Source organism: Aptenodytes patagonicus, chromosome 3 (genome assembly GCF_965638725.1).
Source record: "Aptenodytes patagonicus chromosome 3, bAptPat1.pri.cur, whole genome shotgun sequence".
In the NCBI taxonomy this organism is placed as follows: domain Eukaryota; kingdom Metazoa; phylum Chordata; class Aves; order Sphenisciformes; family Spheniscidae; genus Aptenodytes; species Aptenodytes patagonicus.
This window is the reverse complement of record NC_134951.1, coordinates 106,843,921-106,863,468: the sequence shown is the minus strand read 5'-3', so window position 1 is coordinate 106,863,468 and position 19,548 is coordinate 106,843,921. Positions and strand designations below refer to the sequence as shown.

The window sequence follows — 19,548 nt, the reverse complement described above, 5'->3', positions numbered from 1 at the left end:
CTACCTGGAAGAGCATGAACAGGAAACAATCCTGAAACATCTGTCTTCGTAATATCTGTCTTGCATTTTGTCGTCTCTCTCTTTGGATGACTAGTTTTCGATGCTACTTCATATTTTTACAGGATTGGACCCAGGATGAAGCTGTCTTGGAGGAGCTGACTCAAAAGGTTGCTCAGGAGCACCGAACTCACAGGTGAGCTTGACATGTTAAGATTTGTTTTGGGTTGTTTTTTTTTTTTATTTATTGTCATCATCCTCCTAGGACTTCCCTTTCTCCCCATGCTTTTCTGGCAGGGGTAAAGTAGCCTATCTTCACGTTACTATTGTGCTATGTCTCGTTGGATTTTTAGTTAGTCTGTTGCAAAAGATTATCTGCCTACTGTGAACACAAAATGGCTGAGGAACTTAATCCCAAATAAACAAGCATTTGCACCATAAGGTTTAATGAGCATGTGTAACACTACTTGCGCTATGTAGTAGACTCCTTTATCTTCTCGGTTTCACTTAAATCCTGACGGTAAAAGACCCTGTGACTTGATCAGGGATGGTCCGAGGGTCTGTCCAAGGGTTTTCTCTCATTCAAGAGAGAGGAGGATACACACGCTCTCAATGTAATGGAAATGAAAATAACAGGAATTGGATTTTAAGTCTTGTGGAAAAGATACAATATGCTGTTACTAGTTAATGAGCTAGGAGTGTATGTATTAGTGCTTCAGTACAAATACCTTCTTTGTAAGCAGGCTTCTTTCGTGTCATCTAGGTGTTTTGGTGGTGGAAGTATTCAAACCTCCAGAGTCCTGTTCTTAGAAAAATGGCAGTGCCTATACGTCACTGGAAATAATCTGTTGTGTTGTATTTTGAATTTGCATTTAAAACTTTATTACATGAAATGCTAGGAGTATTATGTGAAGGGTGCAGCACTCCCCATTATATGATAGAAAATGGTTGTAAAGGGGCAAATACCAATCTCTGAGTCTAAGGCCATTCTCAGTCTGAGTTTCAATGCAAGCTTGGGCCTTTGATGCCACCAAAGGGTTGGCTTCCAAGCTGGCCATGAACAGGCCTGGTTCTGTTGTTCTCCCTCTGCCATGGGCTGCTTGTGTGATCTTGGTTAACTCACAGACTTGAAAGGAAAGATTTCCCTCCCCTGCTGTGCTCTTTAGTGCTACTTCTGCAACACAAAGAACAAATGCTTATCCTTACTTCAGCAGATAGATCGCATTCCACCTCCTTTCTCTCCCTCTTTCTCCCAAGTATTTGTCTGGTTCCTATATTTCTGTTTGTAAGCTGTGGTAAGGAGGAGCAAAGAGGAGAAACATTAATAGTGGCCTTCTTTTGGAGCAACCCGCGATCTCTTCTGACCTGCTTTTGAGAACTGAAATCTGTCTGAATTCCTGAGCTGTGGCAGCAGCATGTGTAGACACGCGTGTAAAAGTTTTCAGGTGGTTTGTTCTCTATTATGAAAGAGAATCTGCTCAATATTTGATTTAGCGCCTGTGTTTTTGAACAGCCAACACGAAAATGTAGGTCTTCCCTTTTAAGTCATTTTAAGCAACTTCCGTGGATTTGTATACTATTTATGCAAATTAGGACCCCTATGGCTCAAATTGGCCATCCAGAACTAGACACAACCTGATGCAATGGCCTGATGTTTTAATAAAGCCTGGAAAATATTTGATGTGTGCAGAAGAAACTGAGCAATATGATCAGTTCAGTTTGTTCCTCCTGTAATTTGAACTCTGCTTTGTACCTTACCTTAACAACATTTAGTAAAATTCCTCCCCTTGCTGATTATGATCCTAATGTTGAAAGTTAGTTTCAACATTATGTTGAAATGTTGTGCATTTCTAGGCAGCATCTCCAAAGTGTCTTCTAAAGTGGTTTGTGAATATCCCATTTTTTCCCTAATATTTTTTGTGTGCGGATAATATTGAACCATTCACTGCCTTTTGTTACTCTAATTGCAGTGGCATTACAGCAGCAGAAGCTGAGCTAATGTACATCAATGAAGTGGAACGCCTTGATGGGTTTGGGCAGGAAATTTTCCCTGTGAAGGTATGTTAGTGTATATTCTAAAAGAACCTCTGAATCAAACGATGCAGGAGTCTGCAGCGACCTTTGGAACGCATGCAAGTTGTGTTTGTGCAAAAGAGGCAGGACTTGTTTCACTGTTCTGGAGGGTGAAATGACTGCTGGTAGTTTGAACGGACGTTGCAGCATGAGGGTATCTTAGGCCTGTAGCGTTACTTTTCTTCCACCAAAATCCTTTTCACAGAAGAGGTTGCTATGTGCTAGGGCCTGCTCACTTGGGTAACAGAGATGCTCCTTGCTTTTTTTTTGAGTGCTGTCTGAGGGAGAGTGGCTGGGGCAAATGAACCTCAGCTCTGGCCTTCTTTAACAGGATAGGAAGATAAGACCTTTTCATGTCTTTCTGAGTTGCTCTTTACCAAGCATTAACTTTACCTTTCCTTCGTTTCTTACATGTGCACACAGGTCCTCCACACATTTAAAACTGAGGGGAGGTTTCGAGGTTTATTTTGCATTTGTAGTCACTTTCCCTTCGCTGGAAGCCCTGTTCTGCCATGGACGGTCTGCCTGGCCTTATGGAGCATATGCCACCGTGATAACGTTGTGCTGAGAAACTGAAGGCTGCTGTTACCAACATGACCCATTTCTCTTTGCTAACCAACCCAGCCACCATAAGTGGTGGACTGCTAGCAGTTTTTCTGCTAGTTAAAGTTGACTTGGAATTTAAAAACAAAACAAACAAACAAAACCCCACACCAAACAAAAAAGCTTTCTGGTGAATTCAAAATTGACCCTTTGGCCAATCTCAAAATTGACCTGAAGTGGGGGAACTGAATGGCAAAAAAAACCCCTACCCAACAACAAAAATTATGGAATGTTTATTGCCAATGAATTAAATCAATATCTTCCTCAAATGAATTCGTATTAATGCTGCATGCTGCTGCAAGGGATTTCTGTGTTGGAATTGTCAGTAGATATTATTGCATGTTAGTGAGATAAGTATGAACAGTAGACTGGGTGCTCTGCAAAATTGCAGGAAGATGTTACCCTTGTATCAAAGAGCAGTGTGCTGGCCTTATAGACAAATAGAACTGCATTCAAAGGGAAAAATGGAAGATTTCGCTTTTGTTCCTGTTAGAAAATGCTATTAGAAATATGTTTCTCTTTCTTTCTATATAGATATTTGTGTGTATACACACACACACACACACGTATATGTGTACAAATACATACATTTTCCCCAACATTTTCCCAATCTCTTTGCCTTCTAAAGCTGCCTCTGGGACAAGGCAGGGGAACGTGTAGTCCTCTAACCAGACTAAACTGAAGACTGTCAGCTGTAGGACCTCTGCTGACTTGTAGTGTATGTGGAAGAATGCTGGTGTATGCGGCACTGAGAATCAGTGCGTAGGCTGGGACTTGAAAATTGGCATCCATCGTTTGTCTGCAAAAGGCCTAACACTTAGTAGTCAGTAGTTAGAAACAGGTGCAGATACTCCATTGTTGCCTTCTGGGGATCAAGTACAGCAAGGCCAGGAGAGCAGCTCTAATCTGATCTATTAAAATGCAGGGATGCCTGATGGTTTCTAGAATTTGCTCACGCGTAGTGCATTAACTTCTCTCATATCCTTTCTTCTAGCAGTTCTTTTTAACCACACTCTGTGTTAGCATGATTTTTATTTACCACTTTAAAGTGTGAATCAATTACTATATATGCAGCTGAGGGGCAGTTGTTTTTTTGATAAATGTAGAAAAACCTCTTTGTCAACAGCATTAAGCTTTTGTAGCAAAAAAGAAAAAGCCTTTTTAAGAAAACAGCTGATTGCAAAATGGAACAGGAGCACATGGTTTTCAAACAGGAGCCTGCAAGGAGACATGGGTAGGCACAAAAACAATAGAACTTCTGAAAAACAATGCAAGAACAGCGGACATTATGTGGTGCATGCAGATGAATATTTAACCCAACAAATGAAAAACAATGGAGGATGTATCTGTATAGAGATACAAGTACTGTCCAGAGTGACATGCTATGAACTTCTACACGGAGTACTTAAAGGAGGAACCGTGAAGAGTATAGCTTTTGAGAGGGATTCCATCTCCAGGTGTGGTTTTCTGAAATCTCAACATGTTTTAACAAGTGACTGGAGAAATGCTGTGAATGTGAAAGAGGACTATTGCTTTTGATAATCATACGGGCTCTAGATAGCTATGATCACAATGATAGGGAATGTGGGGTATTATACAGTGAATGCCAGTTTGTGGTGTGCGTGTTGTTTGATAGAGGAGAACCTTGGGCTTGTTTAGCCTTTGTTCTCACTAATCAACAGACTGAATCCAGTTAAGTGCTAACTGCTTTGAAATAATGAAAATCAGAGTCTGATCAAGCAGCAAAATTTAGATTGGTCAAGGGTTAATCCTGCATTCATCCTGAAGAAGGGCTTCTGTTTGGTAGTTCAGCATGCATTCATATGCATGTATTGGCCAGTTTCTTTATTAAACTAAATATATATCCTTTCTCTGCAGGATAATCACGGAAATGACATACAACTCGGTATTTTCTTCATGGGAATCTTCATAAAAAACAGAATTGGAAGGACAACTGTGATTTATAGGTAAAAACTAGGGTCTTCTGTATTTAAAGCGAGTTTCTTTTCAGAGCTCCATGTGTGGGGTTTTTTCCTTACTTACATATGTGACTTCAATAGTGCCAATCCTCTAACTAAGGAGTAGTCACCTCGCTGTTTTCAGGATTGGCCTCTTGGCTGTAAGAGATGTGATAAAGAACAATTTCTGATGTCTGTGAATGGGTTTGACAGCAAGAAAGACGTAGTTGCCTGTCATGTATCTTGTTCTACTTACAAGGCTTTGATCCATTTTCTTTTCTTGCCTTTATGTCTGCTTCTTTGATGCTTCTGAATGAAAATCTGTTAAACCTCACGGCTGGCAGCCTAGGCACTCAACATTTCTGAAAATCTGGTTGCCATATTTAGGTGCCCCACTAAAAAAAAGCTGAACTTTCTCATTCTGTACTTTTGAAAATCCTGGCTGTGTCATTTGTTTATTTGTTCTGCTGTTTATTTTGGTTATTAAGAATCACTTAAGCCTTTCCACATTAACTTTCTTCTGTGGGTTTTGTTACTTCTTATAAAAGTTTGTTCTGTATGAAAATGCTGCTAGAAATCTCCATGATTCCAGGGAGGCTAGGGTTTCACTCATTCCTCTTCGCTACTGTTCTGGTGGGTATTTCTGTTACTGTCAGTGTTAACTTGAAGTGGATTTTTACTAGTCCCTGTGATTAGAATATGAACATTTGTGCAGCCAAAAAATTGTGGTTTATGAGGAGCACTAATTTTTAGTCAGTAGCTAAGGCTCGTACCAGACTTAAGCTGGAATGTTGGGGGTTTTTTGCCTTAAAAGGGCTTTCAGTGGTCATCTTCAAAAATGTTAGGGCTGTCTTTTCCACATAGCTGATGTTTTGCATATTTAATTTTGAGAAGAAATTAGATAATCCTTTAACTGTGCCAGGTGACAAAAGCAAGAAGTTTCTTTACATGTAGAAGTGACAGTTGGTGCTGGGATCCTTACTCTTTGGAAATACGCACTTCAAGCATCCTGCCGTGACATGAAGAGGAATGCATGCTGCAAACAGAACAAACAAGTCCTTTCCATCCCCATGGATTGCATGCAATGTATGCAAATGTCTGTCAGCTATTTGTAAGAAGATTATAACTGATCTTGGGTAACCTGACAATTACTTGGAAAAGGAAAAAAAAAAAGATTGCAAACAAACCCAGAGTATTAACATGGTATGCATAGCCTACATAACCATGTTGTCAACTTAACTTTCTTTAGGAAGAATTGGCACTGGAGGAAAGTTGGAAACAGCATTTGGAGAGGAATGGCACTATTAAAAAAAATTTAAAAATTTCTATCACATGTGGCTAAAATCAATCAGTTAAAAAATGCCACAGTTTAGTATAATGTTTATCATTAAGGTATCTTCTATTGTGAGTCTTCAAATTGGTGTTTTTAAAGAGAGTTGTTTTAACTCTCCTGCTTTGGGTTAAGAGCTGAATATCTGTTTCTCCTTTAACCAGAGCATGACTTTCTTATTTTCCTGACCATGTTCCTTCACCAAACAGCTACTGACAAGCTTTCCCATAAAATGAGACTGATGTTGACTAAGGGATTCTTAATGTGTTTGTGAAATGTTTGAATGTATGTGTTGGCAAACTCTACTGCATTTTTTTTTTACTCTACAGGTGGAATGATATTGGGAATATAGCACATAACAAGTCTTCGATTGTTCTAGAGTTGATCAACAAAGAAGAGAACGTGCTCTTTCACACAGTAAGAAAAAGATCTAATCAGTGCTTATATAAAAAATAAACCTTTACCATTCCACTTTCCTAAAGGGGCTCACTCACCATAAGCCCTCCCCCCCCCCCCCCCCACACACACACACAAAGTTCACACTTTACTTTATGCAGAGAGTGAAATTAACTTCATTTAGGTACCAATATTTGTATTCTCTTCCAAGCATCCCAAAGTATACTATGCTGGGAAGTCTGCAAAAAAATGAAGCGCTTGTTGGATGAAGCATCCACAGTGCCACACTGTCTTTCATGCTGGCATAAATATAGCAGCATAAGCAGTTGTAGAAACTGGGCATAAGCTACCATGCATGCACATACTGGAACTCAGAGGGCTGCAGTGCTGTTCTGTGCTATTTAAAATCACTCCACATCTCCCTGAACCAAGGCCAGTATAGAAACTGGAGCAGCAAGCTTGAGCTATTTTTTTTTTTTTTTCTGTTGTCCCTCCTCCCCTCCCACTGTGACTTAGCAGTGAAGTGGCAGCATGTAAAGGCATGCCACTGTACTTCAGTAATTCAATGCCTTGAATGCTCTTGAGGGCACCAGACATGTTCTTGGCAGCCAGATTCTATACATGATGGACCTTACCAAGCGTTACTGCAGTTGGATTTTTAAAACTCTTCTTTGTTACTTCTTGGTAAGAATAACAATATGAATGATTATTTTTTTTTCCTATTTTTTTCTTGTGTTTTAAGGATGATCTTGAAAATGCCAAATATATTTCACGGCTGTTTGCAGCAAGACACAAGTTTTACAAACAGAACAAAATCTGCACAGAGTGAGTACTCTTTCTTCAGAGTTATTTTCTGACACCCTGCTTTGGAATTGCTCTGAGTTTTGGCGTGTCTGGTTTTGTTTGTTTTTTCTAGTCACTTGTGTCAGTTATTCTTTTCTCCTTTCCCTTTTTTTCTTGTTTTGTTTTAACCACCAGCAAGAACAGACAATTGAGAATGAAATTTCATTCTGAGCCTTGTTGAGGCTTAATGCTCCCCAAGCAGGCAAATCTGACAGAGTGTCTTAAATTGAAGCCCTTGGTCTCTGCCGTTCATAACCCAGAGTATTAGTATAAACTGGAGTGAAAGGTGACATATGTTAACATGCCAAAATGTGAATTGCAGTAGCATTTTGAAGATGCACTACCCATCTAGCAGCTAAGGTCAGTGGAAAACACAGGTTGTCATCTTCTAATTTGGGCAGTATAATTTATCTGCTGCTTATGTGCACCAAACAAGGGAGGACACCTGGGAATGTTAATCTGCGTAGCCATACTAGCACGACACAGCAGAGACCGTAAATCTGAACCCAAAGTGTCCTTTAGGCTCTACTTTAAGCACTTACTAAGGAACTGGCCTTGAGCTAGTCCTCTCACGCAGGTGGATTCATCCTAACTGAAGGAGGAATTCATGAGGCTTTAGTTATAAGTCAAAAGTCAGTTTATTAGCTGAGTATGTTTCATTTATACCAGCATGCAGCAATTTTAGTTTGAGATAAATTTTGCTTTGGGAAGTTTAGTGTTTTGAGAAATGTTCATGACGTGCAGGGTTTGTATAGCAATGAGAACATGAATCCCTTGCAAAACTTATCAGCTTAGTTAGCTGGAAAGATATGAAGTTGTTCATCTCTATCAACAGCTCTGGTTAGAGCTGGACATCCCATCTGTTTAGCTGGGTAATGCCATCTGTTGGAAAATAAAGCCAAAATGATGAAGGGAAGATTGGAAGGTCTAGCTTTCTAATATTACATATGCATACAATATATTAACATACAGTGAGTTAGAGTATTGGAGAGACCAATGAGGTGAACTGCATAGAGTGATCTTTTCACTTAGAGCAAAGAGATGTTGATTAGATTTCAGATGGCGTTTACAATTCTTAGGAGGTGAGTGGAAGACCAGAAAAGACATTTCTTAGCAGCATATAATGCATTTTTAATTTTAATGGTTTCAGAGGAATTGAGTTCAAAGGAAGCTCCTGATTGTCTCCCTTGTGACACTCAAGAAAGAAAACAAAATACCATAGTCTGTCATCTTGGAATATTTCCCCTTTGAAGCTGTGTATTGGGGTCAACAGAGAGGACTGTTCTGTTACTGTTCATAATCCAGACTGCAGAAGCAATAGCTTTTGATCATGTTTATTTCTAAACACTGAGCCATAAGTATGTGGGTACCATGAACTGGGTGTATGTAGTGGCTTCATGTACAACTTACAAGTCGTTGGATTAATAAAGATAGGGAACATCATGAGGTCACTGAGTGAAATAACTGGAATTTAAATGTATTTTTGCCATTAGAACATCTCTCCTTCTTACCACAGTTTCATGTGGTAATCAGCTTCTGTGTTAGAGCCACAGATATTGATGACAGCATATGCCAATGTGTGTTTTCTAGCCAAATAATTTTCCTGCCCTCTGTTAAAATGATAGTTGTTTGTTTTCCTGTGTGCATTTCCTCTAATCGCACATAACATCATTCACCAGATCAGAAACTGTAAGAGGACAAATTCCACCTTTCCTCTCTTCACGTAAGCACTATATTTCTGCCTCCTTCAACTTGTTTCTTTCCCTTCCTCATTTTTTTTTCCCTCCTACACTCCTTGTTCCTTCCACTGCACCTGGCTACTCTAACATTTTATGTGGCTCTGCTAGTATTATTAACCAATTGCGCTTTTTTTTCCCTTCTGATCTGTGCACATTGCTTTGGAGTGATTGGTATGAATTCCATAGAATTGTCATTGTTTTAATGTTCACCTTAAGTCACCTGAGACTGTGCCTGTGTGCCATGTTCAGTTTTTATTGCTCAAGAGACTTGTTTGTTTGATTCATTTTTAAACCAGAGTTTTTCTTTCTTGTGTTTCCAAGTAAGCCAAATAGGATAATGAACAAAAGGCATGTATATTTTGGAACTGGAATACCTTCTGTATTTAGAGAAGGACCTGAATTATTTTCATTTATTCATATTTTTTTAAATCTCATTAATGAGCAATACTTAGAGATTCTTCATCTCTTGTTTTTCCCATTCATTCTTGAATCAGAATTGAAATATTGTAGTTTCTAGTATTTCTCTTTACTTTTTCTTCCACAGACAATCAAGTTCTCCTCCTCCTATCCGACGACGGCCCACTTGGAGTAGGTCATCCTTGGTATGTGCCACAGTGGGGTCTTTAAAAATGTCTATGCTATTTCTAATGGGATGGGGCATTGTGTAAGATGGAATACTTTCTAAATTTCAAATAAGCACATTAATTCATTTGTTGTAGGCAATATGATTGGAATGAGTTTCAAGGGTGTGGCTGCCCAGGTTGATTAATTTACTCACCATTGAGTATTAAAAATTACAGTCTTCAAGGCATTATATTTTTATTTGCCCTGCAGAAACTGAGCATCTTTTCTACTGGATTGAGATTATATTCAATAAGTAAAGAAAATAGTCCTCTAGAAAGAATTTGAAGTGTCTTGTGCTGTATACTTGAAAACCTAGTCATTACGTAATTTTACAGCTTTTCCTTTCGCGTTTCTTCCATTCCTCATATTTTTGTATAAAGTCTACTTACAATTTATCAACTTCTTGGGTTAAGAGCCTATCTTCTGTGTGAAGTTACTGTGATTTTAAGTAAAGCTATTATAATCAGTACAGGGTTGTGATTCAGAGTTTTTCTTAAACTGTATTTGTTTCTGTTCAACTAATCTCCATAAATACTGTAAATCTGACAAAACTGGGTAACTTTTTCCTGAAATCTTTACAAAAAACATCTGTGGGAATCTTTTTTTTCCTGGTCAGCTCTAAGGACACTTTTTTGGATCCAATTTTAACATCTAGTATGTCAGTATTTCTTACAGTAATTCAGAACCCCTTAAATAAGAGTAGCAACAGCACTGCTGGTCCCTTAGACAGAGGGCAATATTATCTGTATGCAGGTTGCCAGTTTTCATTTGTGATACAGGTTATACCTGCGTTGTAGACCTTCCCAGAGTGATAACTCCATTAGCCTATTGCTGCGAGGTGGAAAGCTAATGTGGGCAGAGCGTTTTCTTGACATGTCCCCACAGTGTGGTTACAGCTTGTGAAAATGTTCTAAAATTAAGCTTAATCAGGTACTGATATTAGGATAGCTTTATCTTTGCAGATTTCAGCACAGGCTGTTTTCCTGTGTGCGTATATATGGTCCATTAGATCTAAAAGTTGCATTCTGTGTTTCCCAGCCATTGGCAGGAAAGCTGTTGTAGCTGGCTCTGGGTTTCTTTGTCCTTTCATTCTTAGCCTGTTTCTAAGGCGTCATGATGCAATACACAGGCTGTGTATTATGTTCTCTGAGGCATACTTGGTATTTTTGGTATCTGCTAGTTTGGTCCCTGGAGATGACTATGAAAAACTGAAGGTGAAGAAATGAAGCGTGCTTTGCATTTGTATGCTATGGCCTCAAATATATGACAAGGGGAAAAAGAGAACTGCCTTCTATATTAGATATGAAAAATGGAAATCTACTTTTTCAAAGGAAAAACAAATCCTGCTGCCTCTTTATGTTTTGAACATAATCATGCAACAAGTTTTAAAAAAAACCAAAGTCTCAGGAAGATCAAGAGGTGGAATGTGTGCTCATCAATTAAAAATTGAACTGGGCTGCTAACCGTTCACATTGAACTTTCAGCTGCTTTTTTCATAATTGTTTTGTTAACTTGTTGGAACAGTTCTCTTTGGGGAGAAAAAAAAAAAGTCCTCCTGTTGTCTGCACTGCACATACCTCTATACACCTACCTATTCATTTGTCTCGTATGGTAATAAATCAGTAGGCATAAATGGGAAGCGAAGTGGGATCTTTGGAGTGAGGCTCTGCCACTTCACTGAGGATCATGGTCATTACTTTCAGATTAAGACCCTTTATACGGTTTTGGCAGCATGGTATTTTATTAATTATAAAAACTATTAAACTAGGGCCTTAAAAAAAAAAAAAAAAACCCAAACAACCGAACACACACACACAAACAAAACCCCAAAAAACACAACAGAATAATCCCTAATTTCTTGCAGATACCTTCCATAACATCTATCACAAAGAAATGTGATATGTCTGCTCTAGATCTATACATTCCCAGTAGAAGTCGCTTCTTCCTTGCACTTTTCCTCTGCCCCCAATTTGTTAAGCTTTCCAACATCTTGGTTTGTTCCAGGTTAAGCTCTGCTACTCGGGTTGTCAGCAGCAGGGTCCTTTGCCCAGATTGTTCAGTGAGAGTAGGGGTTTATACCCTTGGAAGTAATTGTTGTAGCAGAAATATTTCCTGCCATCTTCCAGCTCTGGCTTAACACAGCCATTTTGTATGTAAGAATTCATATGTGTGCTCAGTTTCTTTGATTCTCATTCCTTCTCCCCATTTACATAGAAAATGTAAATTTAACCCCTTCCCCACCCCTTCTTCAGCAGCTAACTTGCATGGTGCTCATTTTGTGCATGTGCATGCAAGGGTAAATTAGGTAAAAATTAGGTAAAAGGTGTTTCTTTTTTGCCTTGGACATCCACAGTATTCCTTAATAGTTTGAACTACTTGAATCAGCCTAGATGAAAAGCCCTTGCTCCGCTGTTAAGGAAGACATATTCACAAGACAAGAATGTCTTCCTCCTCTTTCTGCTTACTTCATATATCACAGAATCATTAAGGTTGGAAAACACCTCTAAGATCATCGAGTCCAACCGTCAACCCAACACCACCATGCCCACTAAACCATGTCCCTAAGCGCCTCATCTACACGTCTTTTAAATACTTCCAGGGATGGGGACTCCACCACTTCCCTGGGCAGCCTGTTCCAATGTTTAACCACTCTTTCAGTAAAGACATTTTTCCTCATGTCCAATCTAAACCTCCCCTGGCACAACTTGAGGCCATTTCCTCTCGTCCTATCGCTTGTTACTTGGGAGAAGAGACCGACACCCACCTCGCTACAACCTCCTTTCAGGTAGTTGTAGAGAGCGATGAGGTCTCCCCTCAGCCTCCTTTTCTCCAGGCTAAACAGTCCCAGTTCCCTTAGCCGCTCCTCATCAGACTTGTTTTCCAGACCCCTCACCAGCCTCGTTGCCCTTCTCTGGACACGCTCCAGCACCTCAACGTCCTTCTTGTAGTGAGGGGCCCAAAACTGAACACAGTATTCGAGGTGCGGCCTCACCAGTGCCGAGTACAGGGGCACGATCACTTCCCTACTCCTGCTGGCCACACTATTTCTGATACAGGCCAGGATGCCTGTATATCAAAACATATCAAAGTATGTTTTCATAAACTTTGCTCAGCAACACCAGACAGGACATTACAGCGCAGGTGGTAAAATGTGATTGCAAAACGCATCGGTTTACCAATGGACAAAACTGGTGAATACAACGTCAGCTGTGATTTATTTCGCTGTAAATGATCCTGCTGATTTAATGCTGAATTGTCCCCTGTGATACTTGTTGTGTTAAAGCTTGTTGGAGGAAGGCTCCAATTCATTATCTAGGGAATCCGATATTCGTGTAATTTGCAGAGTTATTTTAAGTCCATATGTGCTCCTATGCTTGTATAACAGTGTTTTAGGTCCTTGAGTTTGTTCCATCTCCTGCTTTTGTCCTGATTAGGTGTTTGTTTTGTTTTAATTCTTCAAGGGCAAGGGCTTTTAATAAACTTTTGAGAAGTTCTAAGTGAGCCGGGAGTCTGGATGTTGTTTTCTGAAGTGGTTGAGCTTAAAGGAGTCTTAACTGGTCAGCTTTGGGCTCTGTAACAAAATTTAGCAAACAATTTACAAAATGTTATTCTCTGTTCTATAAAGAAATGCCAAGCCACGTGTCTTTGGCTGGGTAAGAAAGAGCAGTATTCAGTGGAAAGGGCATAAAACTGTTTTTCCTTTTTCAGCAGCAAAAACTGTAGCAAACGAAGTTCCTAATGCTTTTTTTCCCCCTTGTGCTTTTATTTCAGCCAAGACAACATCCATTTATACTGCCTCCTATGCATGTCCAGTGTGGAGAACACTACACTGAAACACATAATTCACAAGGTACCTAAAGCATATATTTTTCCTTTAATGGACTTCAATTTTATGTGTATGCAAAGAAGCTCCTACCCCTTATGTCTAGATTTCTAATGCCGTCATGGTCAAATGGGAGTTGCTGCTGGAGGAGAGCTAGCAGTTTTATAGTTAATGTTGCAGTAAGTCTTCTGTTTAAAGTCCAATTTCAGTTTTCAAATTTCTCTGAAATGTCTGTGCATGATTATATGGACCTTAAACTTGGTATTCCAGTTCAGTGAGCTGAAAAAATAATTTCTAAAGGAAGTATGATGGCTGTACTCAAAGGCAGTGCCAGCTGGGGCCAGAGGGAGAAATGGAGGGAGGGAAAAGGAGACAGCAAATATCTTTTACTATAGGAGAAATCATAGTGTCCTGGTCACGCAACTGTATATTTACATAATCTTTTCTGCTGATTTTTCACCAACATCTGCCTGCATCGTTAGCCTTATGGACTTAAGGGGGGTTAATTAACTATTTTTACCCCTGCGTTTGACGAATAAATTCTCGAAGAGGTTGTACCAGGTTACTTTGATCAAGGCTGGGAATGGAGCCCAACCCCTAAACACCTTGAGTCTCACACCCTTAACCACAGCACCTTTTGGAATACACGTAGCCAGGTCTGTTAGGCTACGTTCTTTGCAGTTCATGAGAGGTACAGTTGAAGTGCTCTCACCGGCAGAGGGGCTCTTAGTCACACGTGATAGTGTTTTAGAGTTGTGGTGGTCTGACTAATTTTAAGGTAGAATTTGGTAAGTTTTTAAAGGAGCCGTTCAGTATAGTTCCTTGCACGCAGCGGAAGATTTGACTTAGCGGCTACTACTGTTTTACTGTGCAGCTGAGGCTCTGAAGGGGGATGTTCTCAATTTTAGAAGAATTGTAAACTTCCCTTAGTTTTATCACAGACTTCTCTATATTTTTGAAGAACTAGCTGATTTCAGAGTTTTGGGAGCTGCTACTCTTTTCTTACGAAATTTTCAACACGGACAGTTTTGTAGTAAAGTTGTGATCCAGGACATCATCTTTACCATCTTGATTCCCTCTCAAATATCCTTTGCTGAAGTATTTAATATTCTTTAGCACACCTGCAGAGTAGCTTTTTTTCTTTGGAGTTTTTTTTTTTTGTTCTCCTGAGTCTTGATCACCCTGCCGTGTTATACTTCAGACCAACCAACAGTCTTGAGGATCTGAAGTAGGATTTCCAATTCCATAGTCCTCTGCTACTTCAAATCACAGTCAGCAGTGCATTAACAGAAAAGAGAAGAGAATTTTTAGGATTACTATAGGCTAGTAGCACTGGATTTTTAAGGTGGCAGCAGCAGTGAAACCCTTCCAGGATGCTGAGGGATGAGATGCCCCTTTATTTTTCCTTACCACCCCAGGCAAAAACACTTCCTCTCTTTCCGCTTTCATGTCTCCCACAAGGATCTGAACTACCATATTTTGCTAACTGTTGGGATTGTTTACGGGGAGTAGCTTTGTTTTAGTTCTATTTCTTTTGCTCCCAAGACCAAATGTTCCCTGCAGTTGTTGTACACTAAGCTGTCTCTCTAGTCGTTGGTGCAGACTGCATTTGAAGTTTTGTTAACATTGAGTGAGTCCTTTTACGTTAAAATTGGCAACGTCTTTATCTCTGCTCTACACAGATAGCATTTTCCATGGAAATGAAGAAACTTTCTACTGTAGGTCTCAGACCAGTTTGGACAGGTGTCCCGTGGACTTCAGCTACTTGAATGGTAATGGGCCCAATGGGAGCGTATGCAGTGCCCACAGCATGAACTCCCTCAATCGCTCACAGAACTTCATCCAGGCATCTCCAATGTCCTCAAATCTGAGCATCCCTGGAAGTGACATTATGAGAGCAGACTATATCCCCAGCCACAGACATAGTGCAATCATAGTACCATCTTACCGGCCAACTCCAGATTATGAAACTGTTATGAGGCAAATGAAGAGAGGGGTGATCCAGATGGATAGCCAAAGTCAGTCTTTGAGGAATCTCAATATTGGAAACACACATGCTTATAACCAGCCAGAAGACCTAGTTTACAGTCAGCCTGAGATTCGAGAGAGACATCCTTACACGATTACATACGGGCCCCAGGGTGGCAGCTATAACAAGCCTGTCACCCCGTCTGACCAAGTGAACCCTAATAATGCTGTGCAAAACAAGACAGCAGCCAGTGCCATATCCCACACTGTCAGCACACCAGAACTGGCTAACATGCAGCTGCAGAGCAGCCAGAGTTACAACACCGCTCACATGTTAAAGAACTATCTCTTCAGACCCCCACCTCCGTACCCACGCCCACGTCCTGCCACTAGCACGCCAGACCTGGCAAGCCACCGGCACAAGTATGTCAGTGGGAGCAGTCCTGACTTGGTCACTCGCAAAGTCCAGCTCTCAGTAAAGACCTTCCAAGAGGACAGCTCGCCAGTCGTCCGTCAGTCACTGCAGGAGGTCAGCGAGCCCCTCATGGCAGTGAAGCATCATGCAGCTGTGAACAAGCGCCATAGTTTGGAGGTCATCAGCAATATGGTACGTGGTATAGAAGCCATGGCATTAAAAACTTTAAACGCCCCTCTGCCACGCAGGAACACTTTGCGGGAGCAGGTGCAGCCAGAAGAGTCGGTTCAGATGGGGCATGAAGTTCAGCAGGTTCCTCATTATCATCACAAAAAGACATTCTCTGATGCCACGATGCTGATACACAGCAGTGAAAGTGAAGAGGAAGAAGAAACTCCAGAATCCGTGTCACGGATAACAGCCCTCCATGAGAACATGGAGTACAGTGCTCAGCTGCAAGCCGCCTTGGCTAGAATACCAAATAAACCTCCTCCAGAGTATCCTGGGCCTCGTAAAAGTGTCAGCAATGGAGCCCTGAGGCAGGACCATGTTAGCATTTCTGTGGCTGTAGCCAGGGCCAAGGCAATGAGGCCTGGGCCTTCCAAAGCCATTAGTGTCTCTCGAACTGATCAAATGGCAATAAACGGGTCTTCACTTGGGCCCTCTATCTCAGAGCCTGACCTCACGAGTGTGAAGGAGAGGGTCAAGAAAGAACCTGTCAAGGAAAGGCCTGTGTCTGAAATGTTTTCTATTGAGGACAGCATTATAGAAAGAGAAATCATGATGAGGGTAAGTGCCTTCCTCCGTTGCAGTGGCTTCTGGGGAATTAGTAATCATACAGGTCAGTTTCCATACCAGAAAACTGTTGGATCAGTAAACTGTGGGGAACACGTGGGTGGGAAGATGTTGATTTGCTTTAAGTTAGGAAATGTGATATTAAGTGCCACATACAATTTGGTTTCGTGGGTCTGTATGGCCACCAAAGGGTCTGATCCCGTGCACTGCTATTGGGCTTGTCTGCTTCCTCCGCTGTGGTTGCTCAGCTGCTGGCCGGATCCGTGTCTGATCCAGCTGATGATGCCTCCTCCCTGGCAGCAGTGCCAGCCCGAGGTGGGCGGCAGAGCACACAGCCGGGTGACGAGGAGGCTGACCGCAAAGCCCCCCCCCCTCAATGCCGGCTCCCCTTCTGCCTGCGCGGCTCTCTAGCCCCCACGGATTTGAGGGCAGGATGAGTCTGAAATGTGTTTGCTGAGATGGGCAGGAGATTGTGTTTCAGCACTAGCATTTTATTCCTTCTTTGCAGGGATGTTGAGTTAAGTATGACATAATATATAACATAACGGAAACTCTTGAGTTTTTCAAATGATCTCTTTGATTGCCTTTCCTGCCACTTTATATAACAGTTATCTGAATAAAACACTGGTAGCTGTAGAATATGGATTGCCGGTTTTGCCAATAACTGAGTGACCAGATATCTAATTACAGAAGCAGCAGATGTAGAGGCCGGGTGGTTGAGGATCTGGATTGTTTATTTTTTAGAAAATGTACTTAAGTATGAGAAATAGGGTCCTTTTAGACTTGCAATGAATTTAGAATAAAAAATATTTAAAGGCTTCAGCGCCGCTGCAAGCAATGGCAGAAATATGAGGGGTGCTTACCATTCAGTGACTTATGTATATGCTTGATGTAACGCTCTGGGAAATGCAACTGCAGTTACAGAAAGCGAAGTGTGTGCCGTGGTTCTTTTTTTCAGAATTGAGGTCTGAAACAAAAACAATTCCTGAAACAAATTAATGAAGCACCTAAATGGTCCAGAGCAGAAAAGAGTTTGTAATGTACTAGATCAGTAACTAGTTAGACTTACCTACTACTGTATATTCAAAAAATTCTTGTTCATTCGTGATCCTTACACTGATGTCATAGTTAGGTATCAAACTTGGGCCACTAAGTTGTATCATGGAGACTGAATTTACTCCTTGCAGAATCTTAAACTTTAAACGTAAAATAGATACTTGACTATAAAACATAATCTTTCATGAATGAATACTGTAGACATTGGTGTCACAACAAGCATAGATATGCTCTCTTCATCTTCTGAGGAAAGAAAACATATTGAGAAGCAGGAACCCAAAGGATTGTAGGATGGAAATGAAGGTAAGAAGAGAGCTTAGAGATGTTGTTTGAGTACTCTTCCTGTCAGTAATCATTCAGATCAGCCTTTGGTCAAAAGGTGCTGCTGTTGCTGCTGTTGTTTTGAAAGTAAAGGGGTGGTCTTAGCATTAAGCTTTTAAGGTGGTTTCAGCCTAGATCAGCAGTCTTAGCACATGCAGGCCTTTTGTCATAGGAATCACATGTTTTACTAATGGTAATTTGATGACCTTGATCTTTTAAACACAGACTTTTCTATTTTACCTAGCAAGTAGTAGTAATAATAAAGTCCCCAAACAAAGAAAAAATACTTGCATTTTCCTGCTTTCTGGACGTAAGAAAAAGCAGAGTGGTTTTGGATTTTTGTTTTGCTTTTTTGTTTGTTTTTTAATTAGTGCTCTGGAGGAACCCAGTGGTGAGGAAAAAGCTCACAGGCTTTTGAAAAATCAAGCCATTTACATATGTCTGAGGGCATTCAGGTTCAGTAGTGTGTTTCCTGGAGCTGAGCTTGGCCTGTGTGGTGACCACAGCTTCCATATGCATGCTGAGAACCAGGCTTCCCTTGTGCTCATCTCTCCTTCCAAATCCGGCAGAAAGAACTGTTAAGGAAATGGAATAAAATATCCATAATTCGGCTCCTTCTGGAGATGGTTTGTCTTCTTGCTTGACGTTTTAGCTCCCGGTGGCATAAGGAGGGCAGCAGGATGAATTTAAAATTCATACTCGGGTTCTCCGTGTTGCAGCGTAATATGATGCATGAATGCGATAAACGATATCCCTCCCTGGCTGCTGTTACGTTCATTTTCTGGGATTTGTGAGCTCAGTTTTTAGTGTGAAATATATCATGGGTGCTATTTGAATCACCATAACAGCCGAGTGTATCAGAAGACTTCTCATTTTAAGTATTACCATCACAGAAGAGAAACAACTGTCCTGTGTTTTACTGCTTGTTGTTATAGATTGAAATTACTGCTTTTTAAAAGATGCCCCAGGTATCTTGGCTACAGTAGCACTGCTTTAACGTAACAGGGTGATGCTTTGTGTGTCCTACATTCAGAATAATGTTTGCAGAAAAATGCTCGAGATTGTATTTGTGTGTCTTTAGATGGCATGTAAACTATATTATATGCTGGGATTGCTTCTTTGAAATTAAAATTCTGTGCTCATGTAGGAGCAGGCCTTTGAGGAATAACAGGAAGAATAGAGGTTGTATTTGAATTTACGATGCTAATGGTGATCATCTGCATTCCTTGGCCAGAGAGTTGCAGATTTTGGAGATTAAAAAAACATTCCAGCATTTTACTGGCATTATAAATAATCACACAGAGATGAAAACGTGCCTTTTCTTGCCAAAAGAATCTAGAAAAGCAGAAGATGGCAGGCCTGGAGGCCCAGAAGAGGCCCTTGATGTTGGCAGCACTGAACGGACTCTCAGTTGCTAGGGTTCCAGTGCCAGAGGACAGCCAGGATGAAGTTGCCAAGGTGCCAATGGATGAGAGGGTAAGATGAAGGCTCATGATATGTTGCTTGTTCCCTTTGTTGCCAACAGCATAAAGTTTCTAAAATATTAAAATTTTATTTAAAATGTGAAACAAATTCTCTTAAAAGTTTTCAGAGCCATTAATGGAAAA

The 19,548-nt window shown here is 40.6% G+C and overlaps 1 protein-coding gene across 2 annotated transcripts in view; it reads left to right on the top strand.

Annotated features, from left to right (window-relative positions):
• PTPN14 (protein tyrosine phosphatase non-receptor type 14) overlaps nucleotides 1-19,548 on the top strand; it is a 123,884-nt gene that overhangs the window by 83,727 nt on the left and 20,609 nt on the right. For both annotated transcript variants that reach the window (XM_076334565.1, XM_076334566.1), the window contains exons 6-14: nucleotides 123-193; nucleotides 1,968-2,055; nucleotides 4,552-4,640; nucleotides 6,291-6,378; nucleotides 7,100-7,182; nucleotides 9,484-9,541; nucleotides 13,335-13,413; nucleotides 15,069-16,558; nucleotides 19,274-19,417. In XM_076334565.1, coding sequence (XP_076190680.1) covers nucleotides 123-193; nucleotides 1,968-2,055; nucleotides 4,552-4,640; nucleotides 6,291-6,378; nucleotides 7,100-7,182; nucleotides 9,484-9,541; nucleotides 13,335-13,413; nucleotides 15,069-16,558; nucleotides 19,274-19,417 — 2,190 coding nt within the window. The remainder of the gene's footprint in view (nucleotides 1-122; nucleotides 194-1,967; nucleotides 2,056-4,551; nucleotides 4,641-6,290; nucleotides 6,379-7,099; nucleotides 7,183-9,483; nucleotides 9,542-13,334; nucleotides 13,414-15,068; nucleotides 16,559-19,273; nucleotides 19,418-19,548) is intronic.